The sequence below is a fragment of the Mustelus asterias genome, chromosome 24 (genome assembly GCF_964213995.1).
Source record: "Mustelus asterias chromosome 24, sMusAst1.hap1.1, whole genome shotgun sequence".
In the NCBI taxonomy this organism is placed as follows: Eukaryota; Metazoa; Chordata; class Chondrichthyes; order Carcharhiniformes; family Triakidae; genus Mustelus; species Mustelus asterias.
The window spans coordinates 15,765,952-15,789,426 of NC_135824.1; the positions used below are offsets into that span (position 1 = coordinate 15,765,952).

Sequence of the window (23,475 nt, forward strand, 5' to 3'; positions counted from 1 at the left end):
GTCCCCCTGACACTAAGGGACAATTTAGCATGGCCAATCCACCTAACCCGCACATCTTTAGACTGTGGGAGGAAATCGGAGCACCCGGAGGAAACCCACATAGACAAGGCAGAGTGTGCAGACTCCACACAGACAGTGACCCAAGATGGGAATCGAATCTGGGTCCCTGGAGCTGTGAGGCAGCCGTACTAATCACTGTGCCACCATGCCACCCCGAGAGGAATATTGCTGAGGAAGGTGCATGGAAAGAGTGCTTCCCTTGTTCAAAATCTGTAGCAAAGTCATAGACACGTCCTTGGTATAAGTATTTGCAAGTACACAATGAATAGTGAATAGCCTATAGGTGCGATCTCACCTGTCGTTCATGCTACGCTCCTGCTGCCGTGGAGTTGGAGAATTTGGTGGCCAGCCAAATGTCTGTTCACTACGGCGGGATGGGAAAATCTCACCAGCATGAACAGCGGTAAGATTCCGACCTTTATCTGCCCTAATGGTGTATCGTCACAGATTGGGGAATGCCCATAACATAAAGTAAAATTTATTTATTAGTCACAAGTATTCTTACATTAACACTGCAATGAAGCTACTGTGAAAATCCCCTAGTCGCCACACTCCGGCGCCTGTTCGGGTCCACTGAGGGAGAATTTAGCATGGCCAATGCACCCAACCAGAACGTCTTTGTTCTTTGTCGTTTGGACGTTGGGAGGAAACCGGAGCACCCGGAGGAAACCCACACAGACATGGGGAGAACGTGCAAACTCCACACAGACAGTGACCCAAGCCGGGAATCAAACCTGGGTCCCTGGCGCTGTGAGGCAGCAGTGCTAACCACTGTGCCACCGTGCCACCCATATAGACTTTAAGATGGGTAAAGGATTTGACCAGACAGACATAGAGGAAAAATGCCCTCTGATGAAGAAGTCTAGAACAATGGGGATAAACTTCAAATTAGAGCTTGGTTGTGTGGGGTGATGTCAGGAAGCATTTTGCGTGTTGAAATTCTGGAAATCTATCCCCCTAAAATGCTATTTTTTTTATATAAACCAGACCGCACACTTTATTGTACAAATACCACATAACATCACCAGGATTTACATAAGAAATTAGAAATGGTTACAAGGAATGCTCTAATTCAGAAATGAGAATGATGCTAAAACAGGCAAAAAATAGTCAAAGTAAGCAACAACAACACTTTGTCATACACGATGTACAAAACATCCTATACTAGCTAGACATGTTCTTGTGTCACACTTTTCACCGTTTAACACTTACTATTTTTTTAAAAGTACCAACTGAGGCTGGGGATCAGTTAAAAATTTCAAAGCTGAGATTGTGATAGATTGTTAGTCAGTGTGGGTATTACGGGATATAGTAGTGAGGTCATAGACTCCTACTGTGCAGAAGGAGGCCATTCAGCCCTTTGAGTCTGCACTGACTATAATCCCACCCAGGCCCTATTCCCGTAACCCCACATATTTACCCTGCTAATCCCCCTGACACTAGGGTTAATTTAGCATGGCCAATCAACCTAACCCGCACATCTTTGGAATGTGGGAGGAAACTGGAGCATCCGGAGGAAACCCACGCAGACACGGGGAGAACGTGCAAGACTCCACATAGACAGTGACCCGAGGCTGGAATTGAACCCGGGTCCCTGGCGCTGTGAGGCAGCAGTGCTAACCACTGTGCCACCGTGCCGCCCCCACATCACTGTGTCGGTGAGAGATGGGAGTTAGCGAAACAGAGCAGACTGAATGGCGGAACAGGCTCAAGGGGCTGAATGGCCAATCCACAGTGAGATGAATGGATCATGTACGCGGAGCTGACCTCATCAGTACGGGCAGGGTTGTGGAAGCCTGAGGTTTTCCCGTAAGAAGGGGAAATTGGGCAGCTTGTGACCCAGTCCACTCTGCACGGTGACCCAGGTGTCCTGTCCGTTCTCTCTGCCAGGGATAGTGTACGGCTCAGGGAGGCCAACAACGCACAAATCGGGAAAAATAACAATCCCTCCTCCACTTCACCCCGCAAACAAAATCACACACGGTAACAAAAACAGTAAATGCTGGAAAAGCTCGGCGGGTCTGACAGCATCTGTGGAGAGAGAATAGAGCCAACGTTTCGAGTCTGGCTGACCCTTTGTCACAGCTGAAGACACAGAAAATACGACAAGATTTATACTATGGCGGGGGGGGGGGGGGGGGGGGGGGGCGCTGGTGGAGGGATGGGGGGCTGTAATTGGATAAAGGGAATGTAAATGGTGATGATAAACATGATGTGGAGATGCCGGCGTTGGACTGGGGTGGGCCCAGTAAGAAGTCTCACAACACCAGGTTAAAGTCCGACAGGTTTATTTGGAGCCAAGAGCTTTCGGAGCTCTGCTCCTTCACCAGGTGATGACAAAGGCTGAGAAAGGTGCTAATGGCGTCCATTAAGAGATTGGAATGTGTGAATGGCAGAACAAAGGTGCAGATTGTTTGAGGACAACCATCTCAGACACGGCGAGGTAGAATATAAAGATTTTGGCGCGGATGGAAACTTTTCTCTGCTGCAGATGTTGTCAATAAACAGGTGCCGTTCCCCCTTCACGAAACCCCCTGGTTAGAACCAGCCGCTTACCTTGCACCACCAGCCTCCCCTGCGCAGTGCGCCTCACGCGTGTTCCTGGTTTGTTCGCTGCGCACACGTACACCCCAGAATGCTGCACCGACAGGTCAGAGATCATCAGGTTTCCGGTGCCCAGCACTTGGATGCCCTCCACGCCAATCGGTCTGCCATCTGTGGACACGAGAGTTTTAGCGGTTAGCTGGGTCTTCAATCAATGGGAAAATAGGCCTGATTCATCTGTCCCATGAAGCATTGCTGGCAAGGGATCACGGAAAGGAAGGGATTTGTTTTCTAAACAAACTACCAAAAGCTGAATGTTAGAAATATTTGGGATAGTAAACATTTGGCTCATAAGGTGGAAGAAACATAGAACATAGAACAGTATAGCACAGGAACAGGCCCTTCGGCCCATAATGTTGTGCCTAACATGATGCCAAATTAAACTAATCACCTCTGCCTACCCTTGGAACATATCCCTCTATTCCTTGCATATTAATGTGCTTATCTAAAAGCCCCTTAATGCCCTTATCATATCTGCTTCCATCACCTCCCCTGGCAACTTGTTCCAGACACTTACCACACTCTGTGTAAAACACTTGCCCCCTCACATCTCCTTTGAACTTTCCCCCTCTCATCTTAAGTCTACGCCCCCTAGTATGAGACATTTCAACTCTAGGAAAGATTCTGACTATTGATATTTGAGGCAGATACTCATTGCTACACTGAGGGAGTGCTGCAGTGTCAGAGATGCCATCTTTTGGGATGAGAGGTTAAGGAGGCCTCAACCATCCCATAGCACTATTTTGAAGAAGAACAGGGTAGTCCTCCCCAGTCACAGAATCCCTACAGTGCAGAAGAGGCCTTTTGGCTGATCGAGTCTGCACCGGCCCTCTACAGAGTATCTTACCCTCTCCCCTGCCCTATCCCCGTAACCCCACGCATTGCCCTGGCTAATCCAGCTAAGCTGCACATCTTTGGATGCTAAGGGGCAATTTAGCACAGCCAATCCACCTAACCTACACATCTTTAGAGTGTGGGAGGAAACCGGAGCATCTGGAGGAAACCCACGCAGACACGGGGAGAATGTGCAAACTCCACACAGACAGTCACCCAAGGCCGGAATTGAACCCGGGTCCCTGGCGCAATGTTACTGTGATGCCTTGATCAATATTTAATCCCTCAACAAATATCACTCAAACAGGTTATCTGGTCATTGTCACTTTGCTGTTTTTGGGAGCATGGTGTGTACAAACTGGCTGCTGGTTCCTACATTACACCAGAGAGCATACTTCATTGGTTTTAAAGTGGGGGGGAGGGGGCGGTTTTTGGGAAGTCCTGAGATAGCGATGGCTGCTACATAAAAATGCAAGTTTTTTCTTTAACTCTGCAGAACTGCTTCACCCAGAGAAGTCTGGAAACCAGTCTCTGAGCACGCAATAAAACAGCTCCTCAGACCTACAGAGGGATCCTGTAAATATAATGCACATTACTCATTTTAACCGCACTGTTAAATATCAGGAAGGTTCTCTTCCACAATAAACATTTTCCAATCTCACTCGTAAATAAATGGAATGATAGATGTTGACAATATGATTGGAATGGAGGTTTCCCACGGTTGCAATAAAGTCATCTCATTCCCCCTTTAGTCGCTGAACAATGACACATAAACCCAAATTCAATGAGAATGGTCTCAAACCTTAGAAATCTCTTTCCAACTTTATGTAAACTTTCCACCAGAAGTTTTTGCACTTCTGTCGATGATTTCCCTGTCTGTTAAAGTAAATGGTAATCAAATCTCTGGTTGGCGCACACAGAAGAAGTAAACTCACATTAAGAGAAATGTGTCATAGCTTTATCCCCAATTGCCACTTTGAGCGTCATTTAAATCAAAGGTCCCTGTTGGCAATGGGACGGTCTTGGGTCGGACATTATGATTTACATCTCATCAGATTTTACACTCGACTGGCTCCAATGGAGAGTAAATTGGGACAGGTGTAAAATGGACACCCGACCTGAGCCCACCTCGAAGCATAGAATCCCACAAAGCAGATGGAGACCATTTGGCCCATCGATTTTGCACGGACCACAATCCCACCCTGGCTCGGTCCCAATAACCCCATGCATTTACCCTAGCTAGTCCCCCTGACACTAAGGGTCAATTTAACATGGCCAATCCACCTAACCCGCACATCTTTGGACTATGGGAGGAAACCGGAGCACCCGGAGGAAACCCACGCAGACACGGGGAGAACCACTGTGCCACCGTGCCGCCCCTTGTTCATACCAGGTATGTGCCTTTCACTACGCCACCATGCTAACCACTGTGCGCCACGGCACAATGGTTAGTGCTGCTCCCTCACAGCTCCAAGGGGCTCGGGTGCAATTCCGGCCTAGGGTGACTGTGGAGTTTGGCCGTTCTCCCTGTGTCTGCGTGGGTTTCCTCCGGGTGCTCCAGTTTAATTCCCACAGTCCAATGATGTGCAGGTTAGGTGGATTGACCTTGCTAAATTGCCCCTTTTTGTCCCAAGGTGTGTAGATTAGATGGATTAACCATGGTAAATTTATGGGGTTACAAGGATAGGGCGGGACCGAGGGCCTAGGTAAGATACTTTGTAAGAGAGTCAGTGCAGACTCGATGGGTCGAATGGCCTCTTCTGCACTGTAGGGATTGTGTGATTCGTGATCAGGTTTGTCAGGTTAAATTACCTGAGCTGTGCATCAACATCACTCCCAGAGCAGCTGCAGAGTTAAGCTCGCTCGAAGAATAAACTAGCATTCATACAGTGCCTTCTCAGCACATCCAAAACCCTTTACAACTGATGCAATATATCTGAAGTGCAGTCACTGTTGCTATGTAGCAAAGGCAACAGCCAACTGCACATAGAAAGATCCCACAAACAGTAAATGACCAAATGGCCGTTTAGTCTGTTTCTGAATGGTGTCAAGGGAAGAATATTAGCTGAAACACCTCCATAACCTTCTTCAAATTATGCCACAGGACTCTTTTACATTCACCTGAGCAGACAGAGAAATCCTTGGTTTAACAGCTTATCTGACAGACAGCACCTTCAGCAATTCAAAATTTGCTCAGCACTGCATTAAGGTGTCAGTCCAGATTATGGTGCTCAAATCCGTAGTGGATCTTGAATCTGCAACTCTGTAACTTGGAGGTTAAGAATTCTTCCAACTGACTCAATATGGCACGACTCTACAGATGAATGTGACTTGATCCCTAAAGTTAAGGCAGTGGCACAGTGGTATTGTCACTGGACTAGGAATTCAGAGACCCAGGGTAACGTTCTGTGGACCTGGGTTCAAATCCCACCATGGTAGATGATGAAATTTGAGTTCAATAAAAGATCTGGAATGAAAAGTCTAATGATGACCGTGAAACCATTATTGTAAAAACCCATCTGGTTCACTAATGTCCTTTGGGGAAGGAAATCTGCCGCCCTTACCCGGTCTGGCCCACATGTGACTCCAGACACACAGCAATGTGGTTGACTCTCAAATGCCCTCTGAAATGGAGGGAGTTAGGGATGGGCAATAAATGCTGGCCCAGCCAGTGACACTCACATAGAACCCCTACAGTGCAGAAGGAGGTCATTCAGCACACCGAGTCTGCACTGACCTCAATCCCCCCCAGGCCCTATCCCCATAACCCCATGCATTTACCCTAGCTAGTCCCACTGACGCGAAGGGGCAATTTAGCATGGCCAATCCACCTAACCCGCACATCTTTGGAGTGTGGGAGGAAACCCGAGCACCCAGAGGAAACCCACGCAGACACAGGGAGAGTGTGCAAACTCCACACAGACAGTGACCCAAGCCGGGAATCGAACCTGGGTCCCTGGCGCTGTGAGGCAGCAGTGCTAACCACTGTGCCACTGTGCCACCCATCCCGTGAATGAATAGAGAAACATCTCTATGCCAGATTCTGTGTCTTACATATTCAAAAATCATGATTGCGAGGATCTTCCAATTGGAAAATTGAATAGATTAATGATCAGATATTAAATGAAAATTTGATGTGACTGAGAGGCAAAATCATATTATAATATGGACTCTTTCTTAGTTGATTCAATTACAGCACTATACATTATAAATGTGTTTCCCACTATAATGATATCTTCAGTGTCTCCATTGTAATTATATCATTGACTATTATATCAACCTTTAATTTAATGATGCTCATTAATCGCTATCCGTTTGAAATATTATTTTGGGAACAAGCTGCACCTTTAATATTTTTCACCAACTTGATGGGAACACAGTTTGAAGTATCTGATTGAAAGTTTAACAGACCGCTGCGATGAGGGAGTTTATAAAAATACAGTTCCGATCATACTCTTCATCATGAATTACCATCTGTGATGAGAATGATTTTGAAAGGTTCCTCTAATGGTTAATAAGTTTATCCCGAGGTTGGATCAGCAAAAGGGCAAATTTTCATGTCCTTGTTGCCTGAGTTTAATTTTTAAATATTTTGGGGTAATATTCTTATTTATCGTTAAGTACCGAAACTTAAAGCAGTTTCAGTAGCGGGGAAGTAAAGGCCATTGAAGATTCTCAAGCAAAGGCTGAGGAATTAGAAGAAGCAAAACATAGATAATGGGAGCAGGGGAAGGCCATTCGGCCCTGCTCCGCCATTCGGCCCTGTGAGCTTGCTCCACCATTTATTATGATCGTGGCTGATCGTCCAACTCAGTAACCTGTTCCCGTTTTTATCCCCCCCTCCCCACCCACTTCCGTACCCTTTTATCCCTTTAGCCCCAAGTGCTGGGCACATCATCGCCACAGGCAGGAGATGAATAGAATTTCCACTACAGACCCGATATTTGAAAGGACGCGAAAATGGTGGAAGAACGAGGCAGGGTCGAGGCCGCAAAGGCCTGGTCAAACTGAGTGACAGGACCTCATTGTCATTCCTTAGATCCATTTCACACTCGGCAGCTCACCAACGTGGCAGGAAGGGAAAAGCAGGAGCGGGAGAGCAGGTAGGATGCCAGGGAGAGGGTCTTTAGCACTCGGACTGGGTGAAGGTCAGTTTTAATGCTGGGGAGGGAAGAGAAGGCATTGGGCCAGAGAATGCGAGCTGGTGAGGGATTAGGTCTGACATTGTAACGGGAGGTCGGTTATTTGGGGGTATGCCCCGAATACTTTTTCTTCAGGGTCTGGTCCCTCCTGGCCCACAATCAGTGCTGGAAAATGCACTTATCCAGTGGAGCTAGCAGCTCCCCTCTGCTTTTCAGTGTTGGGTTTCCCATAACCTGTACAGCCTGAGTCAGCTCTAAACTGGGTTCCCAACTGTACTGTAGAAGGCTGATTATAATATGTTATGTAGTCTCCTGCCTCTCTATGATGGGGCTCTCAAACACCATGAGAGACACTAGTATAAAAACAGTTTAAAGTTTATTTATTAGTGTCACAAGTAGGCTTACATTAACACTGCAATGAAGTTACTGTGAAAATTCCCTAGTCGCCACATTCCAGCGCCTGTTCGGGTACACTGAGGGGGAATTTAGCATGGCCAATGTACCTAATCAGCACGTCTTTCGGACTATGGGAGGAAACTGGAGCACCCGGAGGAAACCCAAGCAGACATGGGGAGAACGTGCAGACTCCACACTGACAGTGATCCAAGCCGGGAACGGAACACGGGTCCCGTGTACTGTGAGGCAGCAGTGCTAACCAGTGTGCCACCGTGCCACCCCAGCTACAAGCAACTGGTTCAGGGTTGCAGTTTGCATATTTGACTGGTTAACTCTCACCTCTCCCAGCCCTCTCCTGTCCCTCATGGCGTGTTGGGAGTGGGTTAACATCAAGGTCAATATTCCTGTGTCTGCACACCTTCAGTATTTCTGCCTGAGTGCATCTGCCTCAGTGTATTTATCTCAGTGTTTCTGCATTCGAATCACCTGGCTTGTGTGTCTCTGCAAATATATCTCTCTTGGTTCATGACCTGAAGTGTGAAAGGGTGGAAGTGTGGAATATTTTATATGCTGGAAATTTTTATTAGGCTAATAGAACAACGTCTCTTGCATCTCAATGAGATTTTACAGGTGGATTTGTGGTTTATTAACCACAATTTCACACATCCCCAAATGTTAACAGCTTACAACCCAGAGCAAACCACTGACAAAGGCTGCTGATGCTCCATGGAGATGGTGGCGTAATGGTAACGTCACTGGATGAGTAATCCAGAGACCCAGGCTAATGCTCTGGGGATATGGGTTCAAACCTCACCATGACATCTAGAGAAGTTAATTAATAAATCTGGAATATAAAGTTAGTCATCATTACTGAGACTATGAAACTATCATTGATTGTTGTAAAAATCCACTTAATTGGCTAATGCCCTTTAGGGAAGGAAATGAGATCATCATAGAATCCCTACGGTGTAGAAGGAGGTCATTCGGCCCATTGAGTGGGCACTGACCATAATCCCACCCAGGCCCTATTCCTGTAACCCCACATATTTATCCTGCTAATCCATAGAACCATAGAAAATTACAGCTCAGAAACAGGCCTTTTGGCCCTTCTTGTCTGTGCCGAACCATTTTTTGCCTAGTCCCACTGACCTGCACTTGGACCATATCCCTCCACACCCCTCCCATCCATGAACCCGTCCAAGTTTTTCTTAAATGTTTTTCTTAAATCCCCTGACACTAGGGTCAATTTAGCATGGCCAAACAACCTAACCCGCACATCTTTGGACTGTGGGAGGAAACCCACCCAGACACGGGGAGAACATACAAACTCCACACAGATAGGGACCCAAGGCCGGAATCGAACCTGGGTTCTTGGTGCTGTGAGGCAACAGTGCTAACCACTATGCCACCTGAAATCTGCTGGATTACCTGTTGACACTTAACTGCCCGCTGCAATGTTCAAGGGCAAGTAGGGATGGACAACAAGAGCTGGCCTTGCCAGCGACACCCGCATCCCATTCAAGAATAAAGAAAAAAAACCAATTGGAAATCAAATGCTTCATTTTCTCAAGTGCTTCATTTTTTCTGTGCACATTGATATCCGAGATGGAGTAGAGTGAGGTTTGAGCCAATTCCCAGGGTTCAAAGAATGATAGTTGGAATCTACATTTCAATTAGATGCACAAATGAAGCCGTTTGGTTATTATAAATCCATCAGCACCCAAAGTCAATGAGGATTTGCTATTACTCTTCTTAAGAGTCCTTCTTGCTCCTGAGCTGTGCCAGATCTGTCCAAATAAAACCTCAAAGACCTCTTTGTGTGGTTCTAATCTAAATCATCACTTTATGCCCTAGGGTTTGGGCTCCAGTGATGACAATCAGAATCCATTTCATGCTGAAAATCATTTATTGACAAAACTGGACAAATGCCAAGAAATTAACATCCATGTTGTTAGATTTAAGGAGGTGATGGCCCAGTGGTATTGTCGCTAGTCGATTAATCCAGAAACTCAGCCCATAGAAACATAGAACATAGAAACTAGAAGCAGGAGTAGGCCATTCGGCCCTGCGAGCCTGCTCCGCCATTCACTTTGATCATGGCTGATCATCAAATTCAATATCCTGATACTCCCCTTCCCCCATATCCCTTGATCCCTTTAGCCCCAAGAGCTATATCTTATTTCCTCTTGAAATCACAACGTTTTGGCCTCAACTACATTCTGTGGTAGGGGAATTCCATACATTCACCACTCTCTGGGTGAAGAAATTTCTCTTCACCTCACTTCTACCCGCTATCTTCAAACTATGATCCCTAGTTCTGGACTCCCCCACCATTGGGAATATTCTTTCTGAATCTACCCTGTCTTCAAGGGGATCCGTGTTCTGGGGATCGGGGTTCCAATCCCGCCAAGGCACATGATGGAATTTGAATTCAATAAAAAATATCTGAATCTACTGATGACCATGAAACCATTGGCAATTGTCGGAAAAACCTATCTGGTTCACTAATATCCTTCAGGGAAGGAAATCTGCCCTCCTTACCTCATCTAGCCTACATGTGACTCCAGAGCCACACAGCAACGTGGTTGACTTTCAACTGTCCCCGGGCAACTAGGAATGGGCAATAAATGCTGGCCAGCCAGCGACGCCCGTGTCCTATGAATGATTTTTTAAAATTCTACAGCGACACTGAGGATGACACATTGTTTTAGATATGTCAACATAGATACATTGATAATGCACCGAAGAAATGACACTGTAGCCAGGTGCCTGGAGGCCAATGTACTGAGTGTACAGCAATGTGGATCTATCAGGGCAGCTGCCATCCATATAGAGATGTAACAACTCTGCTGCACACCGATGTGGGCACACCACTGTTCTCCAAATCCCACCAAACTCTGCCCTTGACGTGCCGTTTACACTGGTAATGTTTGTGTCCATAAATGTAATCGTTCGAATTTTTTATGCCCATTTCTTTAGTTTTGATTTGCCATGAATCGCAGTCCAAATTATCTTCTATTCTGACGAAGGGTCATCCAGACTCGAAATGTTGGCTCTATTCTCTCTCCACAGATGCTGTCAGACCTGCTGAGATTTTCCAGCATTTTCTGTTTTTGTTCCAAATTCTCTTTTTCTGGCAGACCACGTGATCGCCTGTCAGGCCCAGTTAGGTGACTTCTGGAACAGATAAAACTTCCACCCCAACAGCCTCTGTCTAATTTATAAAGCACCAACTTTGAAGGACATATATAATTAATCCAGCCCATCACACCATTCAAATACACACATTAGCCATGGTGGTATTAACCCTAACGCCATGACTGTACTGACTTTGCCATCAACAGGGTGTCATCCATGACTTGAGTATCAAGTATTTCCCAAAGTGATCTAACATGAAAGACTCAGGGTGGGATTTTCCGGCTGCGCTCACCCAAGACCGGAAAATCCCACCCGAGTCAACGGATCTTTGCACGGTCCTGTATCGACCGCTACGATTCCCGTGACGGGCGAGATGGGAAAATTCCATCCCCATTCTCCACACATTGTTCTGGAACAGAATGAAGGGGGTAATCTCCCTTTACCCAAATAACTCTGACACCATATTAACACAAAATGAAAGGTACATAACCTGATAACATTGCACTTGTACCCATGGAGAATAACGAGTGCATTGTTTTTTTATTTTAAATATTCATTTGTAGGATTTGGGCGTCACTGGCTGGCCAGCGTTTATTGCTGATCCTTAGTTGCCCTTGGAGGGCAGTTGAAAGTCAACCACATTGCTGTGGCTCGGGAGTCACATGTAGGCCAGACCAGGTAAGGATGGCAGATTTCCTTCCTTGAAAGACATTCGTGAACCAGATGGGTTTTTTCAACAATCGACAATGGTTTCATGGTCATCAGTAGATTCTTAATTCCAGATATTTTTTATTGAATTCAAATTCCACCATCTGCCGTGGCGGGATTCGAACCCGGGTCCCCAGAAATTATCTGAGTTTCTGGATTAATAATCTAGCAATAATACCAATGGGCTGTTGCCTCTTCTTAATATAACAAAATGTTGGTATTATACATACTCCCACCTCCCATTCAATTATTCATGGTCCCTGGAATGAAGAGCTTGTTGTATGAGGAATGGTTGAGGGCTCTGGGTCTGTACTCATTGGAATTTAGAAGGATAAGGAGGGATCTTATTGAAACTTACAGGATACTGCGAGGCCTGGATAGAGTGGACATGGAGAGGATGTTTCCACTAGTAGGTAAAACTATTACCAGAGGGCACAACCTCAGGCTAAAGGGACGATCCTTTAAAACAGAGATGAGGCGGAATTTCTTCAGCCAGAGAGTGATGAATCTGTGGAACTCATTGCTGCAGAAGGCTGTGGAGGCCAGGTCATTGAGTGTCTTTAAGACAGAGATAGATAGGATCTTAGAGTCATAGAGGTTTACAGCATGGAAACAGGCCCTTCGGCCCACCTTGTCCATGCCATCCTTTGTTTAAACCCCTACGCTAATCCCAATTGCCCGCATTTGACCCATATCTCTCTATACACATCTTACCCATGTAACTATCTAAATGCTTTTTAAAAGACAAAATTGTACCCGCCTCTACTACTGCCTCTAGCAGCTTGTTCCAGACACTCACCACCCTCTGTGTGAAGAAATTGCCCCTCTGGACACTTTTGTATCTCTCCCCTCTCACCTTAAACCTATGCCCTCTAGTTTTAGACTCCCCTACCTTTGGGGATCAATAAGGGGATCAGGGTTATGGGGAAAAGGCAGAAGATTGGGGATGAGAAAAAAAATCAACCATGATTGAATGGCGGAGCAGACTCGATGGGCCGAGTGGCCTAATTCTGCTCCGATGTCTTATGGTTATCTATTCGGACAATCATTTTCAAAGTTTGCAGATCTCGCTTTCACTCTGTTCTCAGCCAGATGGTTTCTGAGTCTCTCTCTGCGACCATTCTACTAAATGCTGTTTTATTGAAGGTGGTTTTACATGAAAAGCCTGTCTTTGAATATAACCATTGCTTGAAGGTGTGCCTGAGTCTCACATCCCAACGGACCCCATATCGCCGCGAGGAAATGCTCACCGAGACGGCTCCAGGACACAATCGGCCGAGGGTTTCCCGTCGCGACACATTCCAGGACGGCTGTTTGGTGCACGGTCAGCGTGAGGTTCTCAGGACCTACCAGAATCGTCGGCTCCTTGTAAACGTTTGAGTGAGATCCTGAGGAAGAACACAAAAGCCAATTAATCATAGAATCCCTACAGTGCAGAAGGAGGCCATTCGGCCCATCGAGTCTGCACCGACCACAATCCCAAACAGGCCCGATCCCCAGAACCCCAATGGATAACAAATAAAGACAGAATTGCATTTATATCACACTTGCCATGACCATCTGATGTTTACAGCCAATGAACCACTTTCAAAGTATAGGCACTGCTGTAATGTAGGGCACGCAGCAACCAAGATGCGCACAGCAAGATCCCACTGATAGAACGATGATGAGCAGCTAACTCCCCTTCCCTTCCTTTGATGGTGGATGTTCAGCTCCCAATGCCCCACCTCCACCCCACCACCCCCACTCCGCAGTAAGTTAGGCCCAGAATCTTTTGCCTAGGTTTTGTTTTCAAGTTATTGGAGTGGGAATCAAACCTTCTGCCTCAGGGGCCAGTGTGCTACCCACTGGGCCGTGGCTGATATCAGCGACGGTGTAAAAAGGATTCTATTGATTCTGCCACCCCTTGTCTGGAAATAAGAATCAGGAGAGCTTTAAGACAGGTAACTGGATCAATATCAGCATCACCATGGTGTTACACCATCGGCCAAAGTCAAAATGATTCCCATTCGGATTTCTGAAGGCAGCTTCAGCATCATGTGTGATCAGTGCCTTCCTTCAGCAATGTGTTGTGTCCAGCTGAGCTACGAAAGGTAAAATTAAGCCGTGATTTCTTCAGCCGATTTCCCCATCCTCGCCTTGAGATGCAGAAATGCCCCGACTAGCACCTCAGCGATGATTGGATCTTTTGCTTCAATTTTAAAGTTAAGAGTTTATTTATTAGTCACAAGTAAGGCTTTACATTAACACTGCAATGAAGTTACTGCGAAATTCTCCTAGTCGCCACATTCCGGCGCCTGTTCGGGTCAATGCACCCTAACCAGCACGACTTTCAGGCTGTGGGAGGAAACCGGAGCACCCGGAGGAAACCCACGCAGAGACAGGGAGAACGTGCAAACTCCACACAGACAGTCACCCAAGCCAGGAATCGAACCTGGGTCCCTGTCGTTGTGAGGCAGCAGTGCTAACCACTGTGCCACCATGCCGCTCTCTCTCCACTCTCCCTTTTGCTGTCTCCATTGCCAGTTCGATCCGTCGGAGCCATCAGTCCAGCAATCTTCTCTCAGACTCTCACCCAAACTTTCAGTGCTAGCTGCTGAGCCAGTTATGAGCATGCCCCAGGCTGATACATTCCACTGCCCCCTCCACCCCTCCCCCATACCCTCTCGGATGAACACCTCAACTTGACTTTTTCCAGTGCTGGAGTGGCAGCCTAGAAAGCAGGGGTTGCCACGAAAATTTTTTGATTTGATTTATCATTGTCACATGTATTAGCATACAGTGACAAGTACTGTTTCTTGCACACTATACAAAGCATACCATTCATAGAGAAGGAAATGAGAGGGTGCAGAATGTAGTGTTACAGTCATAGCCAGGGTGTAGAGAAAGATCAACTTAATGCAAGGTAAGTCCATTCAAAAGTCTGACAGCAGCAGGGAAGAAGCTGTTCTTGAGATGATTGGTACGTGACCTCAGACTTTTGTATCTTTTTCCCGACAGAAGAAGGTGGAAGAGAGAATGTCCAGGTGTGTGGGATCCTTGATTATGCTGGCTGCTTTTCCGAGGCATTGGGAAGTGTAGACAGAGTCAATGGATGAGAGGCTGGTTTGCGTGATGGACTGGGCTACGTCCACAACCCTTTGTAGTTCCTTGCGGTCTTGGTGAGAGCAGGAGCCTTGCCAAGCTGTGATACATCCAGAAAGGGGCGCCACAACTGCCTTCTCAAGGGAGGCAGGCAACCCTTTGAAATAATTGATTCCCCATTTAGGGGCAATTTCCCATGTTTGCTGGCATTTTGCGAAGTGCCTCCCTTCCCCTACTCCAGCTTAATGGGGGCAGCCTCCCTGCATCAGGACAGAGGTCCTATTCCCCAAGAAGGAGGTCATGGACATCAGAGGGTGCCCCCCCTCATTAATCCAACAACTGAAGCAGATTGGTTTCCCTTTCACAGAATCATAGAATCCCTACAGTGCAGAAGGAGGCCACTTGGCCCATTGAGTCTGCATCTATCCCCCAATAGAGCATCCCACCCAGGTCCACCCCCCCCCCCGCCCCATCCCCCAACCCCATGCACTCACCCTGCCAATCCCCTAACCTATGCGTCCTGGGACACTAACGGGCAATTTAGCATGGCCAATCCACCTAATCTGCACATCTTTGGGCTGTGGGAAGAAACCGGAGCACCCGGAGGAAACCCACGCAGACACAGGGAGAATGTGCAGGCCCCACACAGACAGTGACCCAAGGATGTTGGAATTGAACCTGGGTCCCTGGCGCTGTGAAGCAGCAGTGCTAACCACTGCGTCACCGTGCCGTCCAGAAGTAGGCCTCTCAAATAATGTATTTATCTTTTAAATAATGTATTTATCTTTTAATTAATGTATTTTAAATATCTTTTGCGTGACTCCATTTTGAGGTGCCCTCGTGTTCTACCATCTGCCTCAGCAGCACCCACCTCTCCGGGTGGGGTTGCCAAGGATTCAGAGCTGTCAGCCCTTCAATGGGCCAACAGCATGGAGGGATGCCCGCCATCTTTAACTGGACAGCCAACGAGAAGGTTGGCTCTGGGATTATCTCTGCTCTCCCCTCACTGCTGGTAAGGGCGGGCTCAGGAACTCCATTTTGGTTGCAATGTTGGGGGTCCAGAAGCCCATGTGAATGTTCAGCTCCTTCTTCTCTAGTCATTGCTTCATACGGGCTGTTCACATTAGATTTACAACGTCACCATCTGATGAACGGCGGGAGGTCAGCATATTGGTTGGGGTATCGATGCATTGTCCCACTCATCCTGTAAACAGGGCCGCAAGCAGGACCTTCCTGTCGCTTGCCACTTCAACACACCACCCTGCTCTCCTGTCCACATGTCCGTCCTTGGCCTTTTGCAATGTTCCAGTGAACCCCAACTCAAACTGGAGGAGCAGCACCTCATCTTCCGATTGGGCACTTCTGGACTGAACATTGAGTTCAACCACTTCAGAGCATGAACTCTCCCCTCCACCTTCACCCCACTTCCATTTATTTTATTTCATTTTGTTTCTTCTTTTCATCTCATTCGTCCATTTTTATCATCCTTCTTTCTCACTTTCATTTTTCCACTTCTCCATTCCCACTCTCCATCTTGCCCCCGTGCTCCGACCCCCCTTCAAAGCAACTGCTAAATTCCTCAGGCAGTCTCTTAACCATCTGTACCTCTGTTCTGCCGTTCACACATTCTGATCACTTAATGGACACTTCTAGCCTCATTCTCAGCCTTTTTCATCCTCATTTACATTCCATTTGTCCAATTAGAGCTTCCCCCCAACCTCATAGTATAAATCTCTTTGATTTGATTGATTATTGTCACATGTATTAGCATACAGTGAAAAGTACTGTTTCTTGCGCGCTATACAGACAAAGCATACTGTTCATAGAGAGGGAAAGGAGAGAGTGCAGAATGTAGTGTTACAGTCATAGCTAGGGTGTAGAGAAAGATCAACTTAATGCGAGGTAGGTCCATTCAAAAGTCTGATGACAGCGGGGAAGAAGCTGTTCTTGAGTCGGCCGGTACATGTCCTCAGACTCTTCTGATTTTCTTTGCTCTGACGAAGGGTCATCCAGACTCGAAACATTGGTTCTGTTCTCTCTCCACAGATGCTGTCGGACCTGCTGAGATCTTCCTGTTTTTGTTTCAGATTCCAGCATTCGCAGTATTTTGCTGTTATCCTGAAAACGTACTTTGAACCTGCCTACAAACCTGCCATGTCCCGAGGCATGGTACATTGGGGAAACCATGCAGACGCTGCGACAACGGATGAATGAACACCGCTCGACAATCACCAGGCAAGACTGTTCTCTTCCTGTTGGGGAGCACTTCAGCGGTCACGGGCATTCGGCCTCTGATATTCGGGTAAGCGTTCTCCAAGGCGGCCTTCACGACACACGACATGTGTAAGTTAAATGAGTCGCTGAGCAGAAACTGATAGCCAAGTTCCGCACGCACGAGGACGGCCTCAACCGGGATATTGGGTTCATGTCACACTATCTGTAATCCCCACAGTGTGCCTGGACCTGCAGAGTCTCACTGGCTGTCCTGTCTGGAGACAATACACATCTCTTTAGCCTGTCTTGATGCTCTCTCCACTCACATTGTTTGTATCTTAAAGGCTTGATTAGTTGTAAGTATTCGCATTCCAACTATTATTCATATAAATTGAGTCTGTGTCTTTATATGCCCTGTTTGTGAACAGAATTCCCACTCACCTGAAGAAGGGGCTTAAGGCTCCGAAAGCTTGTGTGGCTTTTGCTACCAAATAAACCTTTTGGACTTTAACCTGGTGTTGTTAAACTTCTTACTGTACAAACACACACCCAGTCAGCATATAACTTGCACTGGGCCTTCCTGGTCGTTCTGGAGCTGTGAGGTGTGATAAATGAAATTTGAGATGCTACATTTCACCACAAATCAATCGAACCAAACACTAAAAAAAAGATAATGATTGGAAGTGGTTGATAAGATTTGCAGGAAGCATTTTAAAACAATGAAATCGTAGAATCTTCACTTGGTAAATGAAAGTCCCATTGTTGTGAAGCCCATCCAGTTATGTGAATTATTCATGCTGCCTGAAATGTTGGATCATTGGGAGCACAATGAGCAAACATCAGCATGTATACCTCAGTCTACGGGGCTGCCGGGGTCGACAAGTAATAAATATCAATACTGCCGCCATCAATTCTCATCTGAGTCTCTTTCAGGCTAATAGCAACTAGTTAAATGTCAAAGCTGTGATATTGTGATTCATCCGGCACCCAGATCAAAGAGGCAGATACTGACGTCAAAATGAGAATCTCTCACGGGCTGAGCAGAATCTGCACTAAAATGCACAAAATGCCTTTTCACACGTGAGCTGTTTGATGCGCACTAATGGTGACAGTCCTGCTCTGTTCCACCCGGGAGTGGCGTATCCTTGATCTCTCAGTCAACAAATGTGCCGCCTAATCATAGAATAATGTGCGGGTTAGGTTGATTGGCCGTGCTAAATTGCCCCTAAGTGTCAGGGGGATTGGCAGGGTAAATATGTGGGGTTACGGGAATAGGGCCTGGGTGGGATTGTGGTCAGTGTAAACTTGATAGGCCGAATGGCCTCCTGCTGCACTGTAGGGGTTCTAGGAATCATAGAATCCCTACAATGCAGAAGAGGCCATTTGGCCCATTGGGCGGCACGGTAGCACAATGGTTAGCACTGCTGCTTCACAGCTCCAGGGGCCTGGGTGCGATTCCCGGCTTCGGTCACTGTCTGTGTGGAGTTTGCACATTCTCCTCGTGTCTGCGTGGGTTTCCTCCGGGTGCTCTGGTTTCCTCCCACAGTCCAAAAATGTGCGGGTTAGGTTGATTGGCCATGCTAAAAATTGCCCCTTAGAGTCCTGAGATGCGTAGGTTAGAGGGATTAGCGGGTAAATATGTAGGGATAATGGGGGTAGGGCTTGGGTGGGATTGTGGTCGGCGCACACTCGATGAGCCAAATGGCCTCTTTCTGCACTGTAGGGTTTCTATGATTCTGAGTCTGCGCCGACTCTCCAACAGAGTGCCTTACCCAAGCCCTCTCCCTCATCCTATCCCTGTAACCCCACACATTTACCATGGCTAGTTCATTTAACTTACACATGTTTGGACACTAAGGGAGAATTTAGCATGGCCAATCCACCTAACCCCCCACACATCTTTGGACTGCGTGAGGCAACCCACGCAGACACGGAGAGAATGTGCAAACTCCACACAGACGGTCACCCGAGGCCGGAATTGAACCCGGGTCCCTGGAGCTGTGAAGCAGCAGTGCTAGCCACTGTGCCACCGTGCTGTCCAAAATGCGTAAAACCATGGGCCCCATTTTCCATGGGGTTTGGGGTGGAGGGTGGGGGGGGAGGGAGGGAGGGGGGGGGCGGAGGTGGAATCAGGTGTGGGGGGAGGAGAGGGGCGGTGTTACTCTCGGTTGCAAAGTCAGTCAGGCTGCCTTGCCATGATAATGAACTGGGAGAGGCTCTGACAAGCTGAGAGTCGGACTTTAGCCCTTTAGGGAAAGGAGGTCCCCCGCCGCAGAAGAACAGTGAAGCTATCTCCTGTGTCCTGGCCAATATTTACCCCTCAATGATATCTACAACTGTAACACTACATTCTGCACCCTCTCCTTTCCTTCTCCCCTATGTATTCTATGAACGGTATGCTTTGTTTGTATAGCGTGCAAGAAACAATACTTTTCACTGTATCCCAATACATGTGACAATAATAAGTCAAATCACAAAAACAGATGATCTGCTCATTATTACACTGCTGTTTGTAGGAGTTTACTGTGTGCAAATTGGCTCCATGTATCCTGCATTACAACAGTGGCTACACTTCAAAGGTATCTCATTGGCCATAAAGAGCTTTGATGTCCGGTGGTTATGAAAGAGGTTATATAAATGCATTAGGTTCAAGTTTAAGACTCTCCAGCTGTTGTCCTGAAGTTTACCACCTAAGTTGCAACACTTAGTAAAACCATAGCAAAGACCAAGTACAGTGTTTATAACCCACACGATCGCACTGTCACTGCATCACGTTTACAAGGGACAGGCACTAAGACCCAAGAAGAACATTAGATCTTCGTTCTATAAATACGCGGTCTTTTTACATTCAACTGGCAACCAGCTACATGATCCAATGGTCAAAGGGGCAGCACGGCGGCACAGTGGTTAGCACTGCTGCCTCACAGCGCCAGGGACCCAGGTTCGAGTCCCTGCTTGGGTCAGTGACTGTGCGGAGTCTGCACATTCTCCCCATGTCTGTGTGGGCTTCCTTCGAGTGCTCCGGTTTCCTCCCGCAGTCCGAAAGACGGGCTGGTTAGGTGCATTGGCCATGCTAAATTCTCCCTCAGTGTACCCAAACAGGCGCCAGGGTGTGGGAACTGGGGGATTCTCCCAGTAACGGCATGGCAGTGTTAATGTAAGCCTACTTGTGACACTAATAGATAAACAAAGACCAAGCACTGTGTTTATAACCCACACTATCGCACTGTCACTGCATCACGTTTACCAGGGACGGGCACTAAGACCCAGGAAGAACATTAGCTCTTCGTTCTATAAATACGTGGCCTTTTTACATTCAACTGGCCATCAGCTACAGGATCCAATGGTCATGGGTCAACATGAAAGGCGCTGTGAGGCGTGAGAAAGGTACTGAAGGGTCACCTGTGGCATCTCACAGCATCTATAGAGAGAGGAGAGAATTGAAGTCGGATAAACAGCCTACCCTTGGGTTCCTCATCGGAGCGAGAAGAGAATGTTGATCTCTTCTGGCCGCTTTCACTCACACGGCAGTGACTGCTTCCATCTTAATGCTCTTTTCAAGCAGAGATCACTAAGTTCGTTCTCTGAAGATTGTCGAGTGCAGCAGTGGAGCGGCAAGCTTTTATGTGACATTGAATATAAGGAGACAGTTTTCTAGGCCACGTGAGCTGTGCTGTTTGTGCTGGGCAAGGCAGTGGATCCAGATTATGAATATTAATGACTCGGTAATGCGCTGCATTCATCTTTGGAATTCTAATATTAGAAACAATTAAACACTGCTCTCAAATCAAATACCGCAGGGAATTCAGTAAGTGCAGATTTGATGAGATGCATTCTGACAGAGCCAGTTTGAATCCTCCTGTAAAAGTGGCTCACAAAGAAACCCTCCCTCCCCCACCCCCTCAATAACCTATGTCCAAAGGCTCCTGGATATACGCAGCTATGCAACTGTGCTCTGCACAAGATATGCAAATCGCACAGTATCGAATGGCACCAGGCTCCAGCTGTGTTGGAGAACTCAAAGTTCTCGGCCATGTCGGTCTTTGGACATTATCAGATATTCATCGACTCCCGTCTACACTTCCTGTTGCCTTAGCAAAGCAGCCGGCATAATCAAGGACCCCAGCACCCCGGACATTCTCTCTTCCACCTTCTTCCGTCGGGAAAAAGATACAAAAGTCTGAGATCACGTACCAACCGACTCAAGAACAGCTTCTTCCCTGCTGTCATCAGACTTTTGAATGGACCTACCTTATATTAAGTTGATCTTTCTCCACACCCGAGCTATGATTGTAACAATACATTCTGCACCCTCTCCTTTCCTTCTCCCCTCTGTACTCTATGAACAGTATGTTTGTCTGTATAGTGCGCAAGAAACAATACTTTTCACTGCATCCCAATACATGTGACAATAATCAATCAAATCAAATCAAAATTTCAGGCAATGGGTTCTGCTACAATAACCCCTTTGACATGCCGTGCCCCAGACTTAGAGATCTGTGCGCTTCTTTAGACTGGCTGTCTTTCTCAAAGGAGCATCCATGTCTGGGTGCAGGGCCTGAAGAAGAACTTCAGAAGCTGGCTTCGCTCTGACGAAGGGTCATCTAGACTCGAAATGTTGGCTCTATTCTCTCTCCACAGATGTTGTCAGACCTGCTGAGATTTTCCAGCATTTTTCTGTTTTTGTCTCAGAAGCTGGCAGTTCATTTTATTTTATCTGTCGAACAATTTGCAAGAGGAGAAACAATACTGACCTGACACAGTAAGGCTGGCTTCTTCACTGTGTCTTGTGTCGGCAGTGTTAGCCGCCACACACTGGTATATTCCACTGTCTGCTTCTCCCACTCGCGTAATCTGAAGGACGCCCGTGGGCAGAAAGGTGAACCTGGAAGACAAGTAAGAGGGTTGAGTAGTGACCGACGGACCTTCCTTTTTAACATGAGGTCAGTCTGTCCTGTCCAAACCCACTACCTCTACCACCGAGGAGGACGAGGGCAGCAGATATATGGGAATAGCACCCAGCTGCAAGTTCTCCACCAAGTCACAGACCACCCTGACTCGGAAATATACTGTCGCTCCTTCACTGTCGCTGGGTTAGGATCCATCGAATCCCTACTCTACACAAGGGAGACCATTCGGCCCATCAAGTCTGCACCGACTCTCTTATCCAGGCCCTCTCCCCTGCCTTAGCCCCATAACCCCACACATTTATCATGGCTAATCCATCTAACCTACACATTTTAGAACAAACAAGAACAAGCCTTTCGGCTACCAAGCCTGTGTTAACACATGATGCCTTTCTAAACTAAAGGCTTTTTGTCTCTATGCAGTCTATATCCCTCTATTCCCAGCCTATTCATGTATTCATCAAGATGCCTCTTAAACCATGGGACACTAAGGGGAAATTTACCATGTCCACCTAACCTGCACATCTTTGGAGTGTTAGAGGAAACCAGAGCACCCAGAAGAAACCCACGCAGACACGGAGAGAATGTGCAAACTCCACACCGACAGTCATGGATTAGAATCATAGAATTGTACAGTACAGAAGAGACCCTTCGGCCCATCGAGCCTGCACCTACACATGAGAAACACTTGACTTCCCACCTAATCCCATTTACCAGCGCTTGGCTCATAGATAGTCTCTCAAGACCAGAATACCTGGTGCTGTGAGGCAGCAGTGCTAACCACAGTGCCACCATGCCACGAACAGGATATCCCAAAGTGCTTTACAAGCAATGAGTTACTTTTTGAAGTGTGCTTACTTTGTTCATTAGGCCTGGAACTCCCTTCCCTAACAGCAGGGCGGCACGGTGGCAGTGGTTAGCATTGCTGCCTCACAGCTCCAGAGACCTGGATTCGATGCCTGGCTTGGGTCACTGTCTGTGTTGAGTCTGCACGTTCTCCCCATGTCTGCGTGGGTTTCCTCCGGGTGCCCCGGTTTCCTCCCACACTCCAAAGATGTGCAGGTTAGGTACATTGGCCATGCTAAATTGCCCTTTAGTGTCCCGGGATGCGTAGGTTAGAGGGATTAGTGGGGTAAATGTGTAGGGATATGGGGATAGGGCCTGGGTGGGATTGCTGTCGGTGCAGACTCGATGGGCCGAATGACCTCTTTCTGCACTGTAGGGGTTCTATGAGCACTGTGGATGTACCTACACTGCATGGACTTCAACAGTTCAAGAAGGCAGATCACCACCACGTTCTGAAGAACAATTAAAGATGGACAACAGATGTTAGCCTTGCTAGTAGGGCTCATATCCCATAGAAAGGCAGAATCCAGGTAAACCAGAGA

The 23,475-nt window shown here is 47.2% G+C and overlaps 1 protein-coding gene across 1 annotated transcript in view; it reads right to left on the reverse strand.

Annotated features, from left to right (window-relative positions):
* Positions 1–23,475, reverse strand: part of igdcc3 (immunoglobulin superfamily, DCC subclass, member 3) — a 140,928-nt gene that overhangs the window by 35,416 nt on the left and 82,037 nt on the right. The window contains exons 3-5 of the mRNA XM_078240993.1: positions 21,935–22,065; positions 13,133–13,270; positions 2,617–2,775 (exon numbers count right to left, since the gene is read on the reverse strand). Of these exons, the coding sequence (XP_078097119.1) occupies positions 2,617–2,775; positions 13,133–13,270; positions 21,935–22,065 (428 nt within the window). The remainder of the gene's footprint in view (positions 1–2,616; positions 2,776–13,132; positions 13,271–21,934; positions 22,066–23,475) is intronic.